Source organism: Haliaeetus leucocephalus, unplaced genomic scaffold, assembly GCF_000737465.1.
Source record: "Haliaeetus leucocephalus isolate CR32 unplaced genomic scaffold, Haliaeetus_leucocephalus-4.0 Scaffold417, whole genome shotgun sequence".
NCBI classification, from domain to species: Eukaryota; Metazoa; Chordata; class Aves; order Accipitriformes; family Accipitridae; genus Haliaeetus; species Haliaeetus leucocephalus.
The window spans coordinates 3586787-3612136 of NW_010972853.1; the positions used below are offsets into that span (position 1 = coordinate 3586787).

Below are 25350 nucleotides of genomic sequence, written 5' to 3' on the forward strand. Positions count from 1 at the left end.
GTGAGAAGGGGGGGGGGGGGGGGGGGTGAATCCTCAGGTGCTTGAAGACCAGATCCTGTATTAATTACTTTGTCAAAAAGTGGTCAAATTTTTCTTTTCCACTGTTGTGCTGGTGTAGCTTGGCATGTTGTTGAGCGTACCTCTAGTAGAAATTCTGAAGAGTGAGATCTGTTGAGAAGTAGGTTTCGAAACTTCTTGTTGCTGTTTTTGTAACATGCTGTGCTTTGGAGCAAGGTTAAGTCAGTTTGCTTAAAAACAGCTTCTTCCATCTCCTCTTGGAACATGAATTTTGCTTTTCCTACTCCCCTGGGTTTTTTATTCCTTCTATTCTCTGGCTGTAATCAGGGAAGGGGGGGGGGGAGGATAGCTACCCGTGTTTAGCAGAGTTAAAGCATAACAGAAGACAGGTTAGTGCCTCTTTTACCTTGCTGATTGGAAAGAACAGCACTTTGTTCTAGTCAAAAGCTGTCATTTTAACTTCTTATCATCATTGCATATGGTCTTGATTAAAATTTCTGTAATAGTATTTCAATGAACTCAAGTTAGCATTGGTTTGAATTCCTATGCTTTATAACTCAGAATTTCATTATAGTATCTTAGAAATAATATTATTAAGGTATTTTATGTATATATATGTTAGAAAAACACATATGTGAGTATACTGCTACATATTTATTATTATAGTAGCAGATATATTTTCTCTTGCTCTCTCAGTTTGAAACATCTCTTTTCAGTATATTTCCATTTGAATCATTTAAATAAGCCTTTCTTTTAATTTAACAGTTTTGTATGTTGGTCCCAAGGTAAAGAGCTTGAGTATGAATTAAGAAGGCTTTTTAAATGCTATAAACAGACCACAGTAAATAATGGAAGTGTATTTGAGGGTAACATAAAAAGTCACGTGATCCCAAGCTATGTGAAATGTAGTCACAGACTATGTTCAGCCAGGTGGGGATACCCATGCCTCCACTAAGTTTGGAGCTTGAGGGGTTTACCAATATGTCTCGCCCTAGGTTTGAATTTAAAATTCTTGTGGCAGGTTTTTGAAGCAATTTGTGTTCAGCAATGAGTAGAAAAAAAATTACTGTATTTAATGTGGGACCTTCAGTGTATTGGGACTTCTATTTCCTATATAACAACTCTCAGATAATGTATAATAGAACTTTTCCGACCTTATTATTCCTAGAGTGTTCAGAAGTGAAAATCAACAGGTAAAAGCATCTTTTCATTAGTGAAGGATGACTTTAGAAAGGACTAAAACACTGATAAGCAATATTACTTTATGGCAGCTTAACATATCTGTAAATGGTTCCTCCAGATGCAGAAAACTGCGTGTTTATTTTACTTTTTTCTAGATTTTTTTTTTCCAGAATGTGAATAAGGTTCATTTATTAGACTCTTAGGCTAGCTCCACAAGGAGAGCTAACTCACACCTGGATTCATCCTCAGTAAACTTAACAAAACTCTAACTGTGGTCGTTTTCGGAGGTTCATTATGACTGCTTGTGCCAGTGGGCCACATACAAATTCCATATGTAAGAGTAATAGGAAAATGAGCTTAAATTGGAGGAATAAGCTAACTTACCATAACTAGTTACTTAAATAGTGTTTGTCTTTACTGCAAATTTAATGACATTCGTGTAATTTTTGTCCACACATGAAACTTTAAACTGGAACAAATGGCCTGGCAGGTATAGAACATTAAAAAATTGTGACCTGCTGGCATATAAGACATACTTTTTATAGTGTTGCAGAAAAATTTTGCATTAACATACTTCCTAGAATCTTGAACTGCACTTTTTTTAAGACAATTCGGTATTTAACACCTGGTGAACTGTCAGGGCATAAATTACTAAAAAAAGGAGGTTTAAAAAAAAAAAACAAACCACAAAGCTGTTTCATATTCAAAGGATGTGGAAGGCATGTAAAACTGAGACAGAAGGATTCTGTAACATTTGTCAGAGTTAAAATGAAAGGAAATTATGCCAAGCTTACAGAATCACTTCTACATCATAAGATAGTGCTAATTTATTTTTGTAGATAAATTATCCTTTAGGAAGTAAATTTGGAATAACCATTCTTGGAAGTTTCTTGTGAGCTTTTTAAATCTGATAATGACTAGTGATATTAGTTGACCATTACTGCTTCCCTGATGTATACCTATTTTGAATGCTTTCAAAGCATGAACTCCCCTCCTTGGGGAGTAACAATTAATTAACTCTTTCATCTGAGTTTAATATTGTCATTCTTGAACTTGTACTTGATTTATTATGGGGTGGGGGAGAATCACAGGAAAATCTGCAATAGCTAGTGTACATGGAATGCTACAGGAAAAAATAGCTGTTAAGAATTTAGGCAAAGAGTAGGACAGGAAGAATGTTTGTTTTAAAGGGTATTGCTGATGACTTAAGAAATCTAGCTATTTTACATTTGCTTTGCTGTCATGCAAAGTACTCCAGTCTGTGTTCTGGAAGAAATTAATGTTATGTTAATACATGTGTAGGTTACATAACATGTGAAGAAAAGTTTGTCCCTCTCTGGGGGCCGTGCCCAGAACACAGGACGATGGGAGGGAGTGGCAGAGTTGTTAATACTTGCCTTTGATAGATATGCACTTGAAAGCCTTTTAGTGCTGACTTTCTTTGCTTGATTTTGGTATGACTTGAAGAGTTGTATTGCAACTAGGAGAGATCAGAGTTAGAAAATAGCAGTAGAGCCATCAAGAAAACTTTCCACAGGTACTGTCTATTGATTGTGGAGACAAAATGAGCTGACTTACCAGGATATATCATTGCTGTTACTCTAGTCCTTCTGTTTCCTGAAAAAATGAGGAGAGTAAAAGGTAGAGGAAGGAGGGCTGGCATCTGCTATGAGAAGTCACCCATGGCACGGGGGAAATGGGTGGAATGCGAGCCCATCATCTTAATGAAATTGCGCATCTCTGTCCAGATTTGCTGTCTGCTTTGTTACAGTTGTAAAGTGGTTTAGGCTTGTATGATGAAGAGCTAAGGCAAAGCCGGTATAACAGTTTGTTCTGAACAAATACAACTAGCTGTGCTCATCACAAGGGATAGTCAAAGATTCAAGATGTTAAGGTATAGGTTGTTTGATCCTGTACAGATCAGTATCTGATGCCAGTTTGAAAGTCCTCCATATATATCCCAAAATAAGTGGGTGGTAGTGTCTAATTAGCTATCCCTAGATGATGATATCTGATAGCAGATAGGAAGTAAAAGTTGTAAAGAGCCCTGTAAAGTGCCTTTCATCCTCTAGCATTTGTCTTTTTAATTGCTGGCCAGCTAGCATTTTATCATATGTTACTATGCCTTCGGAAGCAGGTTTCTTGAGATGCAGACTAAGTTTATTACAGCAGTATTAGGTTTGGATGTACCAGATTCTTCTGCTTGTGTTCTGCTCTGTCTCTGGGCTACCTGGATTGTGTTTCTGTATTTAATCACTTTCAGTGTATTTCTTTTTTTTTATGAATTTGCACAGTCTGCCCTGGGACCCATGTAAACATTTGGGTCCACAACATCCTGTGGCAAGTTCAGCTTGATTATAATTTGCATGAAGAGCCACCCCCTTTTAGTTTTGAACCTGCCTTCAGCTAGTGTCTTTTGACCCTTCATTCTTATATTGGGCAATATATTCCTTATATAGGAATTGCATTCTCTATGCAATTTCTCCAAGCCATTCATTTTGGAAGCCTTTGTCTTATTTCCCCTCTCTGCTATAAGTAGCCCTCTTTTCACACTGAAAAGGCCTGATCTATTCAATTGTTGATTGTATGGAAGGTATTCCTTTTTTTTTTTTTTAACTTGCCTTTGTCTGAGCTCTTTTTTACTTTACTCAGAAGTCTTTTGAGTTTTTGGGGTTGGTTTGTTTTTTGGTTTTTGAAGGGAGGAAGACTAAACCTGCACTCAGTATTTGAAATACAGGCACAAGCGAGTTCTATGCACTGCCACAAGTGTTGTGTTTATTTTTCTAACTATTTATTGATCCATTTGGAGCACTGAGCAATCCAAATGATCTAATGTAAACTGTCATATATCCAGATCTTGTTGTGAGTGGTAATTATTAGCTCAGAGCCTGTAATTCTATATGGGAACCGAGAATTTCCTCACACCTGCGGACACACAGGCTTTGCTTTATATTAATCTATAATCGTTGCTTCTGCTTATTGTACATCACAATCCTTCTCTAATTCTTCACTTAGCCCTCATCTTCAGTGTCTGCTATAACTTTGTATTGTCAATGGTCTTTGTCATTTAACTACTCATCCCCTTTGTGAGGTAATCTATGAATATATCGAACAGCATAAACAAATGCAGATTTTCTGCAGGATTCCTGTGGTGCCCTTCTTCAGTGTGGGAACTGCTTAGACAGTTTATGACTGTTTCTTAGCTATTTCTCCATGCAAACACTTTCCCTCTTATCACTTGGTTGCTTAGTTTCCTTGAGAGATTTAAGTGAGGGACTTCTGGAAGCTTTTTGGAATCTCAGGTAGACTCTATCATTTAGCTGTCCTTTATCCATGTTGTACTACTTCATACTCTCAATGAACTCCATTAATTTTGCAGGGCAGAACTTGCCTTTGCAACAGTCAGGTTGAATCTTTCCCAATGTATTGTTTGTTTGTGTCCACTAATTCCATTCTTGATTACATTGTTTACTAATTTGCACAACAAGGATGTCAGTCTGGATCTTCCTTGAGGCTATCTTTAGATACTGACTATTTTCCACACGTGATTTCTTCAGGTGCTTTGTCAGCTCTAAGGAAAAGGTTCTGCACCTTGGTTAACAGCACAGCTGTTTCATTGCTGCTTATATGTTCACTGCTGCTTCTGCATCATCAGAGACCTTCACAAAACAGGTTAAACTATGGAAACCTCTCCAAACTGTAGGACAGTGAACACAGACATAAGGATTTTACTTCAATTTTACTTCACTTCATCAGATGTTCCTTTATATCTGATCATCTATTGGCCTTTTGGGTTTCTGTTCCCGTTTTTACAGAAAAAAATTAGTAGTTTCGTTGTCTTTTCCTGTTTCAACTGGGAGGCTAGGGAGAATTATGGTCTTATATCAAATTTGTCGGAGTGTATAAGTCTCTACATTTATTTTTTTCCTCTTGGACACGTTCAACTTTTTGTAGGGAACTTCCTTCCCTCCATGATAATCTGTTTCCAGTTCAGATACCTCCAGTTCAGGTATTTTGAGATGCTAACTTAGGCTCTTTAGAGCCAAATATTAAACACTGATATGCTAGTTGAGTTTCCTTGGTACGACATTTCTTTCTAGCCTTCTGATATTTTACAATTCTATTAAGAAAAAAGCATTCTAGTTTAACACTGCTGTCACATATTGGAGATCAGATTGTTACTTCCTGCTTAGCATGAAAGAGGAGGGTAGTTTGAGATCACTTATTAAACAAGCAAGTAAGGAGAGGTCACTCTCTTGCATGAAGAGTTGTAAGCTGCCAGTGTGTCACAGGAGTAGTTGCAAAAATGATTCTTCAAGAACAGAGATTATGGATTTTTTTAGCACCTGACGGGATGATTCTATGGAGTTTAGCTCTGGTGGTTGCAGGTTGCCTTCCCTATTCTTCTGGAGTTTATTGCTTTTCCCTCAGCAACATTCTCAAACAGGGGATGGGGGGGGGGGGAAAAAAAAATTTTTCCAAGTCTTCCTAGCTTTCTGCCTTCATCATTAGCCTGAATATAAAGCTGGATTTGTTTGCATTTTAGGGTTGTTCAGCTGGGCTTTTCTTCAGAAGTTCAGTTGTTTGCCTTTGTGTTGTGTTCCAAGTTCAAATTTTGATGTACGGCCCATTTTGAGTCCAAATAATGGTTTTAACCAGTCTGATAAGCAGAGGAGAGGTTGTTTGCTCTTGTGGTTTCTTCTAAACTCTGGGGAAAAAAAATACTTTTTTACTATTTATTTATAAGCCTGATGGCTGGAAGCCTTGAAAGGGTGGAGAGCTCACAGGGTGACAACTATTCTATCACCATCGCACAGTATGCAGGAAAAGAGTTAAGTTAATGAACCAGTCTTAAGCCAGCCTTTTATCTGGAAAAGTATGGACCACCAACTGTTAAAGGTCTTGCCCTAAATAATGCTGCCATTTGCAATGCTTGCAGAAGTAGTTGGTCTGAGGGCTCCATGTTCCCATCTTACAGGGTAAGGGTTTCTGTGAGTAAGTCTTCCTTTTTTTGAGGGAGAGCTATCTCAGATGAGATTCTTCAGTACTGATCCTGTTCTAAAGAAAACCGAAGCATTTGAATAATTATTTTTTTTTTGCTTCCACTGTATCCTACAATATGGAATTTAATGTGCGTTTATGTGAAGAATGTACCTTCTACTTTGTTTTGAGCCTGCCACCTGTTTGTTTTATTTGATGGCCTTTAGCTACTGCATTGAAAGATCTTCTGTGGCTAATAAGTTGTTTCCCATCTGGCTTTTTCAGTGCTCAGTGTCTTAATGTTTTAAATACTGCAGTCCTTAATGTGGGATAAATCTGCTACGTAAAGGAAAAGGGGTAGGACTGTTTGTACTGAGGGTGGAGGGGAGAGATTGGGGCACTCATGTTGGGACCAGAGTTTTGCTATTTAGGAGAAAACAATAAAATTAAAGCAAGTGGTTGGCTTTTAAAAGTAAGGCAGGATGTCTTGCTTAAACATTTTAAGAATAGTGCTCCATGATGATGTGGTTTTTTGAATCCAGTCTCAAGCAATGCATTTTCTGAATCACTTATAAAAAATGCAAACCCATATGTACAAATGTCTCAATCTTGGGTTTGATTCTTGTAGAAATATTTGCATACTTCAAGACAAAGTACTTCAGACGTTTTCTTATTGGTTAACTGTGGAATAAAGATAAGGGTTTTTTAATATGAAAAATAGCCAGTTACATACTGAGAAAAATGGGTGGGGAGTGGGTTTGCCAATAAATTAAGGGGAGATATTTCGCTTCCATTTTTTTAACATTTGCTATTTTGATGAAGTTTGCCTTCTTCCTGAAAAACAGGGATTATTTTTATTTAGCTGCCTTTCCTTACTTGGAAACAGTTGTGGGACCAATTATTTTTCTCTAGATGGCAGGTAAAATTCATAGTGTGAAATGTAGAGGAAAGTGTCTCATAAATTGCCTTATTCTTTACCTGATTTCTTGTCTGTATGGCACCCGTCAGTGCAAGTGTAATGAGTTGGTCTGAAAGAAAGAGCTCTGCCTCTGTTTCTTTGGGGGAGCTTGGTTTTGTTCCTTTTTTTTTTTCTTTGAAAACTAAATAGGAATTTTGAAGTGCTCATCAGTATGTTACTAATGATAAGGCCTCCAGCTAACACTTGCTAAAGGATGATGTCATGGGTTATTTATGTGATGCAATCTCTTGTGAATAGTTGAACTATTTTAATTGGTTTTGGCAGCTGCATTTGAAGAAAGTTGACTGTTTTAGAAAATATAACTAAATATCTTTCCCTTGAAAACAGGGATTTGAGAGATTATGGCATCTGAAGCCCACAATGTTAGAAAACAGAAAGTACTGCATATCGAAGGTCATCCCATTGATCTCCCCAGAAAAAGAATCTCTTCTTCCACTAAAAAGATCATGAAGGAGGTAAGCTGTTTTGTGGGGTTTTTTAATTTCCTCTGATGAAACTGAAGTAAACATTCAAACAAGCTCATAGTTCTGAGCAGTCTAAAACTAGAAGCACAGCACTACTGGACATTTCATGTTTAGATGTGCAATAGAACTTTAGCTTGAACAGCAATTATATTATGAAAACTATGCATTATAATAGGCACAGGCAATGACTGCACAGATACATGCATCGTATCGTCCACATGAGCAATAGGTACTGATATGGTTTTACTCATGCCTGCTTTTATGCAGTCTAGCCAAAAACTGTTTCAGCAGAGGAATTCTATCATCAAAAAGTTCTCTCTTGCCAAGAGAGCTACATGACACAAGTGAGAGGTGGGGTAGGTGAAATACCTACATTGAAATGGACCTGTCATCTTGTTATCATACAGCTTGATCTACCATGTTATCTAGTAACACGTATACTTTCACTGGATTCATGCTAGTTGATAATATTTTCTCATAACCTCTTACCTGTGTTACTGGCTGAAGAGTAAGGCAGTGGAGTATGGAGAAAGCACTAGGGAGGTAAACTTACTGTAAGATCACTTCAAACAGTGGTGAAGATGCCAATATCCTCTGTCTGTTTGCTTATTGAAATTATGTATTAAACCCCACATGATTTTATGATTTGGCGTTAACAAAAAAAATCATAGCATTGTTTTGCTGATGTGCACAACATAAACGTTAACAGTAGTATAAATTTTCAAGTTGAAATGCCTGCAGTATATAAGCATAGTACCTGTTTATATGAAAATATGTATTTCTAACTTGAGCATCTTAGTGCTTTTTCATTTTTAATGATTTGTTTACTACTGAAAAAAAAGTAGACCAGAATGTCACAATTCAACTCATCTTCATTACATGAAGCTCCAAAACATTGAAGACTGCTGTATAGAAAAAAAGTCTCCAGAAATTCATCTTCAAATTGTTGCTTAATTTTCAAAGGTTTTGCTAATCTGTGTGGCACAACCTTGACTGAATTTTGTGATTCCTCTAGGCTATCACTGTTCTATGCAGCCTAATTGGTGTCAGGGTGCTAATCTGTTTCCTGTGAATGAATTCGGGATAATCAAGCTGGTGTTGTCTAGAGCAGTCTTGATTTTTTTTATTTTTTGTTGTTGTTGTGCTTTGGTGAGGAAATGTTCTGCTGTCATCCTTCCTAATACTAGCATCTGCTGTATTATGGGCCTTTAAATGTACACATGAGACAAGTAATGCAATTTTGCCATCAGATTCCAGCAGGCTTTTTACATTAGTCACGGTTTTTAGTTTGCTAGTAACGAAAGAATCTGTCTCTGATGTCACAATCCTGCCTCTTGCCAAAGATACCTCGAGCCTACAGCTGACTGTGGTCCTCCAAGGACAGCTGTGGCAGAGCTAGTCCATCTATAGGTCACTGTAAGATACTTGAAGATTATAGGAAGGTTAACGTAGCTGTGCTTTAGTTGCAGAATAGGAAGAGTGGGTGGAAGGGAGGGAATCTGTGGTAAACTTAGGCCATGGTAAAGCAGGACTTCTTTTTGACAAACTGTGGGAGTGTTTGAGCCTTTTGAGTAATACAGCTTTTTTTTCTTCTCTATTTCCTTTCTCCCAGGGTAAGAAATCTCCAAAACAGCTGGCTTCATACACAAACAGGTAGGAGGGCTGTGCTGTGTAGAGTCTGAGTTTCAAGTGAGAGGAAAGCAGGGAGGAAGAAGCAGTTTAAATCTATTACAACACCCAAGCAGACACAAATGGAAGATGGATCTTAATTTTACTGACAATACTTGGTTCTTGTGTCCATTTCCATAATAATGAGTCTCTGCATTAATAAAAGCAGGAGAAATACTCGTGGTAGCTCTTACTTCTGATAAGTCAAATGTCATGAAGGTATATCTCGGGGATAAAATGTTTTAAGTAACCTGCAACTTGACTGCTGAATTCATAAAGATATATTTTAACTTAGTAACATAAAGTATTGCTTAGGTTTAGAGTAACCTTCACTAAAATACTGCTTTATTATTGCAGAATAACAGTTGGAAAAACGGTGACCAGTCCCCTCTCTCTTTTCAAAGTAGTATATTGTAAAAGAAAAGTTCATTGTTATAGTCCAAAGCCTTGTTACAGAAAGAAACAGCTCCCTAAATCTAGGGGCTGTGACATGGCAAATAAAGAAAATGAACTGGCTTGTGCAGGGAATCTGCCAGCAAAACTGCACAACGACAGTCGTACACACTTGCTGAATTCTAGTGACTCTGGTTCATCTCAAACAGAAGGCCCCTCATCCAAATATAGTGGATTTTTTTCAGAGGTAAGTAGAGTTTAAAGAAACTTCAGTTTAAAATAAAAGTATTCCTGGTAGTTTCTTTGTGTGGTTAGCTCTGAAAGTTTTCAAAGAGATTAATTTTCCTAACGTACAGATTGGGTTCAGTCTTGAGATTTACAGTCTTTGTCTGTTAGGTTATGGTGATATGGTTGCCAGCAGTAGTAGTCTTACCAGTTTTCCCCATGTTTGTGTCAGCACAGAAGCTTGGATCTGCCAGGCTAGTCTGGGTTAAAATTGTACCAGCACCAAAGGAAAATATTGTTTTGAGCTGATTAGGTTTCATGATCTGGTATGACACATGGCCACATGTGTGTTTATGGAAGTGTGAAAGTGTTAGTGTATAGATGGGAATAAGCTGGTGAGGTAGGATAGGACCATTTTCAATAGCAGCTTAGTGTGTATGAAACTAACTTAAATGTTTCTATAAGACAGTATTTCTTGTTAAGATTGCTTGGTGAAACCCAGTGAATGCTTGCGGGGCTTCTGAAACTGGCTAAAAGGTCAGATACTTTAAATTAAACAGGTTTTGTGACAGTGAAGGCTATTTAAGTCCCTTAATGTTGAAGTTTCCATTTCTGTCACCATAGATGTTTGTTACCCATTGAGGCCTGCACGTGTTTAAAGTGAGGCATGGCAGGGAAGATAAGATCGAAGACTATCACCATGCTGTCTTTTCATGGTACTGTAAGTGTGGGCTGCCATGAAAAGGGAGTCCTGAGAGTCCAGTGGGCTGGAGGTACAAGTCTGTGGCACTCTTGCACTCCATTGAATGTGATGGTTTCAAGGCAGGAGCAGCAGAATAGCTAGGATAAAGAGGCTATGGAAATGAAGACTGGGCAAGATTCATCCTCTGACAAACTGAAGACCAGATCACTGGCCACAGATGACTGTTTAACTGATTTGAGAGATGTAGGTGGCTCTGCAGGGTTCATTCCAGTCCAAGGTCTATTTTAATAAAATACTGAGCTTTTTCAGAAACGAACCTTTTCTATCAAAGTTCAGAGTAATACATGTAATTACTTGTATCTAAATTGTGTCGGAATTAATAAGCATCTAAGTAAAGTTCTGAGTTGTTGAGGATTATAGGTTGATGCTCATGAATGCTCTATTTAATTATTAAATACCTCATTCAGGTGTCTACAGACCTTATACTTGTAGCTTTTGGGTAAAGTAGTCTTAATCTATTTGTGCCCCTTTCTAAAGGAAATTTGTGGTTTTAAGGTCATAGTTAGCTAAATTTTAAAACAAACTCATCAGCATACAGATAGAAAAATATATTTTCATATACTAAACTGCTGTATTAGAGCAGCTTACTGTGTTGCTGGCTACTTAACTTGTGGTAAACTTCTATATTTTCAAAAATACCCAGGTTTCTCAGGACCATGAAACTATGGCTCAAGTTCTTTTCAGCAGGAATCTGAGGCTGAACGTAGCTTTAACCTTTTGGAGAAGGAGAAGTATAAGTGAACTGGTAGCCTACTTAGTAAGGTAAACTGAGTGTCTCCTTTTATATTCTTAAAGTGGTAGCAATACCAAATATGCTGCAGTATTTTTAGGGGTTCTTTAGATGTTGTAACTTTGTTATTCTTTAAGTCATGTTAGAAGCATATACTTTAACCTGTGCTCTGCTAGTAACATTTCTGATTTTATTCTTAATGTTTCTAGGATACAGGATCTTGGAGTAGTAGTAGACTGCCTTCCTGTGCTTACAAACAGGTACAAACAAAAAGTGGGGGATAAGAATCTGCTATAACAACACTGAAGTTCACTCACTTACTGAAACATCGTGTTTTTTAAGTTTACAGGAAGAAAAACCGTATATTTCAGTTGGCTGCTGTGTAGATCTTTTGCCTTTAGTGAAATCACTGCTTAAAAGCAAATATGAAGAGTAAGTATCAGTTTCAGATGTTTTCAAAACACTATTACTTCCTGGCTATGCAGTGCCCTAGAAGTTAATGGTGTTTAGTCCTCTGACTCTTGTTCCTTCTGCCCCTTCTCCCAGCCCTGCCTTTCTCAGGGAACACCTACCTGAAGGGGAGGTTTACTGTGAACCTTTCCCTTTTAACAAACCAGTGGTGCAAAAACTCTTATGCAAGGTTAAGGACCGGGGCTGGCTTTGCACTTATGCAGATTTATTTATCCTAAACAGTAAAACAGAATAGCACTGAAGTTTTAGTATGCTTTATAACGTGAAATCAAGGCAAAGTTTTCAGGCAAAATACTTGAAGAATTTCCACTTTTTCAAAGTGGTAAACTGAAGCTCTTGTTGAAATTGAAAACACAGGCAAGCATTCAAACTTGCTGGTTTGTCTAGATTATTTTTCTTCCAGAATAGAAAACGTGTTGCTGTCTAAGTTGCTTACCAATTTGTCTTGACACTTCAGCTGACCTGTAGATATTGGAGGCGGAAGGAAAAAAGCATGATGTGTAAAATATGTTGTTACAGGTATGTGATAGTTGGTTTAAACTGGCTTCAGGCTGTCATTAAAAGATGGTGGTCAGAACTATCTGCACATACAGAAAAGGCAGAGGATGGGTGAGTATAGTGTTGGGAACTATTTAAATGTTTCTGTAGCTTATTCCATCTCAAAATCTGTTTTAACATTGATCAGTAGGAGCACACCTTATCTACAAAACAAATTATAATTTGAAAGTAAAAGCTTGAAAGTATTTAAAAAGTTCTTCTGTTCTTAAGACACAGGTGGTGTTTGGAAACTTACTTTAAGGACTGACTTTTTTTTTTACTGGAGTTTTAATACATTGTAGAACATCATCACATCAGGTGTTATAGAAGTTGGATCAAAACTTTTCTGATATTGTGGTAATGTCTATCATATAGACTGAGTCTATGCAGTATTAATCGTATTTCAGTTAAAAAGTCTACTGAAATGTAGTATGTAGGTTATAAAGTGTTGTTCATTCTTTTTCAGAAATATTCATATTTTAAAACAACAATTAAGTGGATTATGGGAACAGGAGAATCATCTTACTCTGGTTCCAGGATATACTGGTAATATAGCTAAGGTAATCCCGTTCTAGTTGTGTTTAGTAATGAACATATTGTATCACTTGCAGTATTCTCATTTTGTTATTTATGCTAAACTATTGATGGATAGAAACACCTTTATTTTCCACTAATGCTCAAGTATATTGTACAATTTTTACAGAAGTCTGGAGTGGATTCCCTATGCTAACAGTAGTGTGGTTTAGAATGCTAACAATGAAACTTTTTTTATCCTTTTTTCTTTAAAGAGACAGCATCTCCTTAGTAAAACAGCTAATAGTAATAAGTCTTAAAATTGATGTAAAAAAGGGCCCAGGTGAATAGGTAAACTGTGAAAGGACAGATATTTTCTCTGAAATTTGCTGTACCCCTTGTTGTCAGTGTAATGCGACATGGAGAATCTTAGCCCAGTAGTGTTAGCATTTGCACATCAGGTGACTGGGGCAAGTGACATACTAAACTCTAAAGCTTGTTGCTGGCCTAATGCTTAGAAAATTATGAGTTTGTGGAGAGCAGAAGAGTGTCTCCATCTGAAGTGAATCCCTGTTTGCTTTTCTCAGTATGTTGTGGTATCAGTAATATAATGAGAGTGTCTGGTAAATGCATGATTTGCTGCTCATGATACTCATCTCTGTAAACATGGCTTTCTGAGGTTGGGTACAAAGAGTTACACTGAGTAAGAAACCTCTCCATGTGGAGGGACCTGATAAAGGTAGACAGTGAGAAAGGACTTGGTTATGTGCAGGATTTGAGTGAACTTGAAAAGAACTTGAAGATTGCACTCCTTAAATCTGAAGGAGCTTTGTGGAATCTATAATTTTATGGGTACAGAATTTGTCACTTTGATGTATCAAACAAATAAGTTATTTCTTGTTCTTCTGGGACTGTTGTGCACCTCTGACTTCAATTTTGATGTCTCTACAAGGATAATTACAAACTTCTTACAGAGTTGCAGTCAGCAGGGATGCAGAAGAACTGAGTTCTAACTCCCAGCTGGTAGAGCAACGGGAGCTTGTAATATAGACTGCCTAGTTCTTCTGGTAGATCAATGTAGCAGTTATAGCCAGTGTCAGTTTGTTTCTCTAGGATTCAGGTTTCCTTTCTGTTCACTTGCCTACTTCTTAATGTATATCAGGATAGAGTGTGACCAAGGCCACCTGAACAAGTCAGGAGCAAAAGCAGTAGTACAAGAGTGTTGGGTGGATGGGGTGAAGGAGTATCACTCTTAAACACATTTCAAATACATGATCTCATGATGATTTTCTTTCCTGTGCATGCAGGGAGCAGAGGAAAAAACAGGCTAAATTGATGGCTTTGGAAACTAATCCTACTGTTCTTGCAGGCTTTTTAGGATGTAAAGAAATGCCATTGAAAGCAGTAATTTAAAATAATTTTGAAGATAACTTGTTCTGAAATTTGGCCTAAACATAATTATTATGGTCCTGATTTGTTACCCTGCCTCAGACATACAGTCGATGTTACAGCTGTAAGTAATGTGACAAATACTTTCTCTTTTTTTCCTTCTAGGATGTAAATGCTTATTTATTACAGCTACACTGACATGATTGGGAAACTATGTGTGCTTATGTGGTGAAACAATCCCCTAAAGTATCCCTGAAATATGTACTATTTCTGAAAGCCTTTTGAGAAATACTGGCAGAAGAGAACTGAACTGTCAAGCTGTTTAATGAAACCACTAAAAAAATCCTAACAATCTACTTCACATTGAAGTGGAAAAATGTCTAGTAGGAGCAACTTTTACTTCAGTGAGGTGAAAGTGCACTATGAAAACTGTATGCCTTTGCTGCATTTGGGATTCACTCAGTTACTAGGTTTTCATTTAAATGCTACTGTATTTTACTACATCGCATAAAAGATGATGAATTACACTGTCATGAAGACAAGACAGCAGAACCAGTTATAAGGAACCAACAAAAGCAATCAGCATTAAGAGCTTTTAAATGTTTCTTTCACAAGAGAACTCCAAAATGCACAACTATCTTTCAATTACATTTTAAAAAAAACAAAACTTAGGAATACTCAATTACTTCTATGTTTTAATCAAATTATTAAAGACATTTTTTGTTTGCACTATTGAGGAAACTATACAGCAAAGATGCCTTAATTACTAGTGTTTCAAAAAGCCAATGTGTGAAGATGCAAATAGCTATTATGTTCAGATTGTGATGCAAAACTACAAAAATCAGGGTTTCACATTGTGTAGTTAATGAAACATTGCACATATACAAAGATTCATGTATGAAAAATAAATACCTGAAGTTAAGCTTGGATAAACAGTTATTGCAAATGTCAGCAGAATGGTGAATTTATGTCTAACAAATGTTTTTATATTGTATGTGGATTTCTAACACAGTAATCTTGTTCTGTATCATTTAAACTACATGCAAATAAGTAAATATATTAAATGTATCTACTGTTTTTTCTTTTCAAGTTCATAAAAACAATTTCTAGAATAATCTCTTCCACAGTACTTTTTATCATAGATATTTATGTCTATTATTTGAAATGTTTACAGCCAGATGAGGCCATGTTATTCAAATCGCACCCTTTTTATACTACCTCCTTTAAGAAACTGACAAAGAGCTTTTGCAAAATTAATCAAGTTCTAGCCTGATCAATGAGGGCAAATTCATACCAACAATAGCATTGAAAATACAGCTATAAACTCTTCCTGTCCTATTGCTATCCTGTACTCTTTTAATTTAAAAGCTATAGCTTAATAGCTCTGAGGGAGTTTTGATTTTTAGGCTTGCTATTGCCTTTTATTTTGTGATTAAGAAGCATGTTTTTCCAATTAACACTTATGAAGTGCTAGCTGCTCACTTAAAACCTAAATATACATGCACAGCATGTATTGCCAAATAGGCTACTTCCTTAAAAAACTTAAGTACTTAGAAGGGTTGTTTTCATACCTAGCATTAAGCATATGCACTTTTATTGATGTGCAGGAGAAGTCTTGATAGCCCCAAGTGGTTTTTGCTTTACAGATGAAATAAATGAATTTTAAACTCTTGTAGTGGTCAACAGCTTTAGGCCTCCTGTTGCTTCATTTTGTATTTAAGTTACATATCATTATTGCTGACTTCTGGAGGCCAGCTAGAAATCTGTCATCAGAACTTGGTGCTTTTGGTTATTTGGATATTCTTTAAACCACCAAAGGTTTTGTGCTTCCCAGGGCAGTCAGCTACAGGGAAGAGTTTCTGGGACATCCCCAAACTGAGAACTCTGTGGGACAATCTCAAGATATGCACATAGCCAAATTCTTTTTGCTAGAATTGTTATGTACCATTAGAGATATTTCACACTTTTAAGAGTTTGAGGTAGAACTTAGTACTTCTCAAATGTTCTTGCTGTCAATTAAAAATGTAAAGGAACTATAGTATGATGACATTCTTGTATTACTTGACCGTTCTGTTGAGCACTTAAATGTAAAAGTAACATAAAGACTGGCTTCATAATTTGGGTAGCAATTGCTGAAACTCTTGGATTATTCCTCAAGGAGAATACTGTAAAGGTGATGGAAACTCAGCTCTTATTTTCTCCTGTTTTTTTAATAGACAAAATGAAGTAACTCATGGCCATTTATTTCTGATAATACAAGAAGTAATCATTGTAATTGATTAAAGTGAAATATTCTAGTATTCAAAAATCCAGCTTGACTGTAGATGTAAATACTTGGGCTTATAATGTAAATCCATGGCCATATGCAGAATTCCAAACTGTAACTATGGATGGTGCTTTTGTTCTAGTGGCAAGGTAAGATTGACTTGAGGATCATTATTGAGAAATATCTAATGAAATAATGCATTCTTTTTAACTGCCAAAAATTGTATTTTGACAGCATCAATAATACAGTATTAAACATTAAGTCATTAGTATCTGTGCCTTATTTTAAATGAATTTTTTTACTGTTTTCAGGCAGCTGCTAGACTGTAAGAACAGGATTCTGGTGTCTCCATTATGAAATGATTTTTCTGTCATGATCTTAAAGCACTCATTTAAACTATTCAGGCTGACATTCAGGCTCAGCTTGTATGCTCTTTAGTTCTCAAATGGCTACGAATCAGTTTTGCTGTAATAGAATGTATATGTATGATATCTGCTCAAAGGTGACATGAGTAAAATGTCTTAATAGCTGTGTAACTCCATGAAATCCATGTAGTTGTCTCAGTGAATCTTAAGAATTAAGTTTATGAACAATCATGTGCATAAATGCTAATCTTTGTGATACTTTCTGAAACTGCTGTTTCTAGGATGTTTCAAAAGATCGGGCAGAATTAATCCTTTATCCTATATGTTTTTGTGATGCAGAAGCATGTAGGTACTTGAGGATGAAGGATGCCTCTGCAGAGCTGTTCTTCATGTTATACCACTTGATATGAAATTAATGTCTTTGAAAAACAGTATGTCTTTTGCCTCAATGTTCCCTGAGAGTACTTGAGGCTGTTTTGCTTGAAAGGGTTTTTATTTGAAGCGTGAACTAGGACTTACCCATCCCCTAAACTGAAATTAAAGAAGCCTTCTGGTAAACTGCCTCTTTTGCAGAGCTAAAAATCCCCCAATATTCTGTTAATGTAAGAATCAAAGTTTAGGTATTGCTGATACCTTGCTGAAGAGCGGAAATGGAAAAAGCTACCCCAGTAATTAGCTGGGTACAAAGAAGCTAGCATGTCTTAATTATTATGTATAGCTCTGTCTTGAAGGAGTTACACCTCGTTCTTAGTAAAGAGTACTCTACAGTGGAACACCCTTGTATCACACAGGTACTGCAGTTGTAGGCTACTTAATAGTACTTACAAATTGTCACTGGTGTTAAAATACTAGCGTCAGCCCTCCAGGAGCTTATCTTCTGCAGTGATAGATAACTAAAATGATCTTTCCCTTTCTGTAGGCTGCCTTATTGTTATCAGAGGCTGCAGTTTTAACACTTGGGGTGCAGGAGAGATGGGACAATAGGAGAGGACAAAAAATTACTCATGCCCTGTGTTGAGTGACATCAGCCCCACTGCATTATACCATACGTATCTTAAAGCAGGCTGTATTTTCATTTTCTGGTATCTGAAGTAGGCAAGTTTGGAGTAAATAACTCCATTGAGTTGAAGAGATAAAAGTTTTGAAGATGGATGCTACAATACTGATTTGTGGTGTGTTGTTTTGGATTTTTTTTCTTGAAAGGGTAGACATTTTTGTTTGTAAAAGCTTGAAAGTATCTTGTGGAAAGCTTACATTTTGAAACTAGCAAGTGGTTGCTTTTGCTGGTTCTTCTTGCCAGATCTTCCAGTTTTACAGAAGACAATGCCTGTCTCAGTGTGGAGATTTGCAGCTAAGTTTTCTGCCCAGTTTTCTGGTACAAAGGAAACAGGTGGTTCATAGTCAACATTTTCAGAATACAAAACCATGCAAATCATGCTACTGGTGTGAAGTTATTCCAACTTTTGTACAATGCAAATGCTTTAGTTTATGAAAGCAGTTGGTTCTTGTGTGAGGAACTTTATATTGAACTGATGCTGCATTAGATGAAGAAAAAGATGAAGCAGTTATTAATAGCCTTGGTAAAAGCCAGACAGCATAGTTTAATTTTTGTCTTCAGTCTACCTTCCTACACATAGTAATCATCGTAGGCTACAGATAAAGATTCGCTGGGAGAATAGATTGAGCATGCTTGGGGTGTTAGTGCTTATATTATACTTCTTTAAACAATTTATGTTTACTCCATATTAGTTAAATGGCTTGTTTTATGTCTTAGAATGAGACTAAATGCAAGTATTTCTTTTCTCTGCCCCATGCATTCATTCTTAAGCACTTAATGATATTTCTTCCTCTTCTAATTTAAATATACTGTGAGTATCTGTTACTAGAAGCAGGGAGGGGAGTATGAAAATTCTATATAAAACACAGGGCTAGCTATTTAACACTATTCATTTTGAAGCAATTGTGAAGATTTTCCCTCTTTAAAATTTTTCGCACAAATTTTGTTAATACCTACTAATTGAAGTTGGCACTCATGGCTGCAAGTTTGAGTTTGAACTTGGTTGAAAAAAATAAAGTGTTTTCACTCTAAATAACCATTACTGCAGTATTCTTTTTTTAATTTTTATTTTTTCATTGACTACCAAGCTGGACTCTCATACTAACCTGCCGTATGGGAGGCAGGAGGTGTAGTGCTGTCCCTTAACAGGATGGAGTAGAAATAATCACACAGGCTTCAGCTGTTGCAGACCTAGAATATTTTTGTTTCCATACTGACCAGAGTTTTGTAGTATCTCTCTTTATATAGATTGTAGCTGCTGATCATATTGCTATAAAATGAGATTGCTACTTCCCGGTTGAATGTGGTATACTGTTGTTTCAAATTCATACATATCACTGCTTCAGTTCAGTCAAGTCATTACTTGGAGCACTACAGTATAGATGAACAACTAACTATTGGGCTCTCAAACATCTGTACTTTGCTGTAACAATATACAAGGATGCCATGTTAATGTTTTCCACCTCCCCCCCAGATTCCTCAATTTCAGTGCTTAAAGCTATTTGAATTCCCTTTGGGAAGTGACAGCTGCCAAAACACATATGATAAAAATGCTTTTACAAATATGCTTGTGACTTGCTTTACTACACTTCTGTGAATAATAGTGTTCTGTGAATTTGGGAAGGAGGCTGTTTTCTATATGTATAGGCTTGACAGAAACGGAACTAGTGGATTTTTGTACCTAAAACAAACACACACCCCCTTCTTTAATTTTAGAGGAGGATTGCCATGTCCAAGAAGCCTGTGGCACATTTGGTTCTAAATGGAGGAGAAGTTCCACAAATACAGTAAGCTGTTAGGAGAATGCGCATTTAATTACTGTCGAGTTGTCTTACTGCATGTGGGTCAGCTGTGCTATTATCTACTTGATAAAAGTGGAATGGTGGGTTATTGGGGAGTTGAAGTTTTAACAACTCTTTGCTATAAGAAACAAAAATGCTATTTCTGTGCTGACGAAACTGCTACAATGAATGCAGAAAGGAACTATTGTGTGGTTTGGAGAGCAGATACCTCTTGCTTCTTTCTACGTCTGCTAATAGTACTTTGTCTTGAAGCTAAAGGGCATAGATATTTATGTGTGTTTGTTTAAAATAACATTAAATTTCTGACTGAAAAGGAAAAAAAAAATCCTTGCTGTATTAGTTCATTGCTGAATGACTCTGCCACCCTATGTTCCAGCTGCTGAAAAAAGTAAATTATAAAAATGTAATTAACCATCATTGTACAAGTAGTGGTAAAACTTTTATTTTCAACATTGTAAGGTTCTGTTTATTGTTAGTGAAGCAGTAAAGCAAAGCAGGACTAAAGAATAACTGGCAAGTTCTGTTCCCTGCCTTATGTTCTGGTAAGTCTAAAAGCTAGACTCTTTTTAATCAACCAAAATGAGTGGTGATTGATGGAAGCATTAATTCTGGAGTAATTCAATGCCAACAGCCAGCATTAGCATAAGAATAAGCTGGGTAGCTGGTTGTGAAGTGAACCCTGCCCACCAGAGCAACTGTCTTCTGAAATAAATTTTCTTAGGAAGAACCTTTGGGTACTTTAAGTAAAACTGTGAATTTGTCTTTTTTTTTTTTAAAGATGCTACAGTTAGTGTGCTTTCTGCTGGAGAGAGGGAATTCTGAAGATGAAGATTTCTAGATATCCTGCTACTTGGATGTTGGGCTAGTGCTGCAAGGGGTCCCTTTAAAAATATTTACTGCCCTCTGAGTGGTGGCATTAATAATCATTGAAGGGGACTGAGGGCTTGAACACAGGCAAATTCTCATCAGGACTGTGGCTGATGTGTGCCTCCCTGATTGCTGATGTAGGGAATTGACTTGAATAAAATTAAAACTAGGGAAGGAGGAGTGTTTGTTCTAGGTACAAAAATTCCCATCACCTGAGAAGGGTGCCTGTGATAGTTGAAGATTCAGGTTTGATGATACAGGAAGTCTTTCCAGTCCTGTGTGCTTAATTCCACACCAGTGAGGCACTTTGCAAAGGAAGATTGGAGACTTGGTGCTTACAGAGCAGTCACATTCCCTCCTGGTTGCTGCTTTCCCACCCCTCTGACGTGTTGGAGCACATCTGCTTGGCTGAATTCCCAGCTCCACATCAACCTTGTCAGTTATCCAAGTAAGAATAAAATGCCTTCATGTTTGGCACACCTGGTTTCCCAAGAGATGTCTTGTATCTCAAGTCTTCCAGGTTCTCACTACAAACCAAATTATCAGCTTAGTGCCACTGAACTGTGAAAACTTACAGGCTTATACCTTTGAGTTACACGTGGCAACTGGATGCTACCACTTTGCTTACCCCTTGCATTAACACTAGAGAATCAGAATGATGCACGCTAATGTAATGGCTATTTCAGTCACCAGGTTTAAGTGAAGCTGTTGTATTAGGAGTGCGTGTATGTACATAAATGGGTTTTAAATTCTACAAGTATTCTATCAAGTATTATTTAAAAATGCCCACAGTTCTGAACACTTATAAATGGTGGGATGGTGACTAGTTAGGGAGAAATCCTGCTTAGAGGCGAGTGGCTTGTTGTTTGGTGTTGGGGGGGGGGGGTTCCCCCCTATTCTTCACCCATTTTGCTTCCCCCTCTGAGTACAGGTCTTTAAATTTGTTGGTGCCTCCTTGAATTCTCTTTTTTGCAAGCAAGCTTATGCCTTTTAGGGTTTTCTGACCCCACAGAAAATGATCAGGGAGTTGGGCAGAGTGAGGACATGTCTTGTTCACATGATGCTGTGTAAGCACGTGTACGCAGTCACTGCTGTGCAGAAGTACCATTTTTACACTTCCTTCTGCGCTCCAGTGCATTTATGCTTCTATTGGTGGCATGTCTTTTAACATCTGTAAAGGGACTCTTTCCATCTCATAATTCTTGATTCAAAAAGCAGTATTTAGTTGCTTTCCAGCTGAACAGAGAAGCCTGCTACTAATGGTAAAAAAAAAAAAAAAAAAAAAAAAAAAAAAAAAAAAAAAAAAAAAAGGGGGGGGGGGGGACCAACCCACCCAAACTGAAAAACTAGAATTTGCTTGTCTCTAGCATAAAGTAGTGCTGTGGCCAGGTGACAACAAATGCTGCCACCCATTTTTCACTAAAAAGGGGACATAAAGAATGTCTCTCTGAGGAGTTGGTAACACTACTGGGGATTTTTTGGTAGGTTTGGGGCTTGGATTTTTTTTTTAGGATTACTGCATTGTGATTTAGCAGGTTACTTTCTCGATCGTCTGAATATTTGGTACATGACCTTGGCCACCTTAACTCTGAAGGGCTGTCAGTAGGAGAACGCCCTTGGAGCTGTCCTCACAACTGGCAGCTTGCAAACATCAGCCTTTACCTTGGGGACTAGTGAGGCGTATTTCAGCGTTTCTGTATGCAGGCTTTGGCATACTAGTTCTGATACGTGCTTCCTCATTTAATCATTCTCTAGGAGCTATGGAAAAATGAGAATTTAGCCTCTGGTGACTCACTCAAGTCTGATTTGGATGAAACAGTTCTCACACCAAGAATTCTGCTTATGTGAAAGGAACTGCAAGACCTTCTCTCTTCCTCCATAAACTCAGCAAATCTAAACCGTGATCATAATAGGCTTCTGTATTAAGAAATCTGTTTATCCACAGTTCCTGGTATCCTCATTAACACTTTTTTCTGACAAAATGGATTGGTCTGTGGTTCCTCTGTGGTATTTGATTATCATTAATCTTATGGTGGTTTTTTCATACCTTATAGAGCAAGTTCTGTCCCTTAGCTCTGAGGTATATCTCCAAGATACTGCTGCCCACATTTCCTGGTGATCAGCATAACTGTCAGATTTTTCAGGCATTTATTTGAAGTTGTGTTTTGGCCAGGAAATGTATTTTGGCCAGGAACTGATTTTAAGTCTAAAATAGTATCTTCACAGTTGTTTAGGAGCATTGTGCTTTTTGATGAAAGTATTATTTGTGGTGGCTTTGCAGCAGTATAATTAAATTTTACCATCTCTACAATGAGAGACTTGAGTAAGAGGAAGAACTAATTTGAGTCAGGTGGCTCCAGCAAACCTCCTTTTGCTCCCACATCCAGCAGTGAGGTAAAAGGAAGATAAGCAATAATTACAGATTTAGGGAGTACTTGAACCCAGCCTCAACAACAGCTACTGTCTCATATCGCTTTTTCTCCTCATGGCACCACCAGCAGTTAGTCATACAGAGTTGTGGCATGTGTGGAGTGGCTGCAGCACTGCTCCCTGATCTGCTGCTCTGTGTGAGCTTCAGACACAGCATCATCTCTGCTAAGAAAATAGGAAACCCTTTTGCTGAACCCTCAGTAGGATTGTTTCGTAGCAGAACTTCCGTTAGAACGTTCCAAACTCATATCTAAAGTTGTGTCCATGATTCAGTTATAAAAGTACTTGTTTTTCTTTCCTGTATGTGCCTCTTCTAGGTCAAGATGCAACTGTGTGCTTTGTATGCCAGGAGAATCTTCTCATTTTAAATGCACAAGCTCAGACTTTTTAATCTCCCCATGTTTTGTCTGCCACAGAGACTGTCCAGCCAGATAATGGGCTGTGTGAAAGCCTGCAGTGGGACTTGCTGGTGGTCCACCTGAGCTCAAGCTCTTTGTGGCCTTGCTGAAGAATGCTTCTATTCCAGATACCTACACTGCAGCCATTAAAAGGTCCAGTTGCTTTTTCATCAAGCATCATGCTATTTTATGGAGAAGGAGATATCATGTATTGTAAGATTATCAGTTTCAGAGATGAGCAGGTTGGTGGTTTTTATTTAGTTTGTTGTGTGGTTTGGTTTGGTGGTTTGTTTGGGTTTTTTTTCTTCTTTCCTAAATGGGTATTACCTGGGCCCTCAGTTCGTTGATGTATATTTTTAAGAGTTTATACACTTTATTTCTTCCCTCCTCTACCTCTCCCCTGCCCCAAGTCTTGCATGAATACAGAGTTGCCCTGGCAGTTATTTGATTTTGTTTCCTCTTTCCAAAACTTCTTATTTTGACATTTCAATATCTAAAAGCACATCTTTACTCTTGCAAAAAGTAATTCTAAACTAGACACCAGAGTCTCTGTCACCTGGAGTGAACACCACTGTTAAGATGCTTTGCTGAATTCTTTAGGCTTGCAGGAGACAGTAAAAGCTTATAAATTAAATCCTGCATTATTTTTTTGGTGGATGATTGTTGTTTTAGTTGCCTAAAATAAAAGTTCTAAAACCAAAATACAAAATTAAATTTAGGACTCCTGCTGTCTGTGGCAAAGCTGCTGCTTCCAGTGGGCCCTGCATTTCACCAGACATTATACGGCTTCCCAGAGGAGCCTGTTGTCAAATATGTTTACAAATAATGAAAGCAACTAGCTGGAGGGGAAGAAGAGGCATTTGAAGATGACTTGTGTTACTATTTTTTCAAAAACTTAAACTTATATGGGAAATACAAAAATTACCCATTCTTAAACAGCTCAAAAAATTAAGGAGTAAAAAAATGTAGGCATCCAAACCCATGAGTTATACGGCAAGTACCAGACTTCATGCTGCAATTGTAAAGATTTTTTTATGATAAAATTTTATATTAAGTATCTAAAAATTACTTAATTTAACCTCACAGTGCTGATCTGAGAAGTGGCAAATCCTGCTTCAGGCTGAACTATTAAAGTAAAAAAAAAAGTATAGAATCGCTGTATTCCCATAGGACTCTTATTTACCTCTAGTCTAAGGTTGACATAGATAAATATATTTGAGTCAAACAGGAAATACTACTACTTACTGCAAAGCTGCTAATCATGTTGCTTTAATGAAGCTGTTTAACACATTGAATAGCAATGTAACAACGCATAGAAAATTAGCTTGTTTGCCATTGATTAATGATAGATAATGTGTGCAATTCACTATGGTGGTTCATTTGAGCAATTCTCTGTGATTGTACTAACTCAGGCTCATCAAGGCAAGTCTTTACTTGCACAGTCTGATGATTCAGCATAAAAGCCCACACAAATAGGAATGCCCTTTAAGCATAAAAACAGGATTCATATTTAGCTTTCTTACAGTGTAATAGAGGTGTAATGCACCTCCAAAGAATTCAGATAAGGCAGAGATTTAAAGGTAGAAGAACAAAAGTTGCTTATTTCAATAATGGCTTGAAAATAGTTACAGAAGAATCGCAAGCCAATACAGTGAAATAAGACAACAGGAAAAAGCTGTGTGCAGTTATTCTTCTAAGTGTTGAATTTCAAAGAAGCAGCAGCTGGTAAACTCCCTCAGGTATCAGCTGTGCATGTATAAGGTTATATATATCTCAAATGCCAGTCTTGTACAAGGAAGGTATGTACAGAGGAACTTAAAGCCAAGGAGTTATAGTTCTTGGCTTCTCAAGAG

At 37.2% G+C, this 25350-nt stretch overlaps 1 protein-coding gene across 1 annotated transcript; it reads left to right on the forward strand.

Moving 5' to 3' along the window:
• The first annotated feature begins 7483 nt into the window (after window positions 1–7483).
• On the forward strand, window positions 7484–18666 carry KATNBL1 (katanin p80 subunit B-like 1). The gene is made up of 9 exons (XM_010574206.1): window positions 7484–7614; window positions 9236–9276; window positions 9649–9931; window positions 11316–11434; window positions 11612–11662; window positions 11745–11834; window positions 12393–12482; window positions 12877–12970; window positions 14478–18666. Exons 1-9 carry the CDS (start codon window positions 7501–7503, stop codon window positions 14508–14510), a joined length of 915 nt encoding a protein of 304 aa, XP_010572508.1. The 5' UTR covers window positions 7484–7500; the 3' UTR covers window positions 14511–18666.
• The last annotated feature ends 6684 nt before the right edge of the window (window positions 18667–25350 follow it).

Bases quoted from the DNA above. Each gene is read 5' to 3' on its own strand.
- KATNBL1 (XM_010574206.1), top strand. From the start codon at position 7,501: ATGGCATCTGAAGCCCACAATGTTAGAAAACAGAAAGTACTGCATATC. The intron at 11,835-12,392 runs GTAAGTATCAGT...ATGTTGTTACAG, and splicing joins CTTAAAAGCAAATATGAAGA to GTATGTGATAGTTGGTTTAA. The intron at 12,971-14,477 runs GTAATCCCGTTC...TTTTCCTTCTAG, and splicing joins ATACTGGTAATATAGCTAAG to GATGTAAATGCTTATTTATT.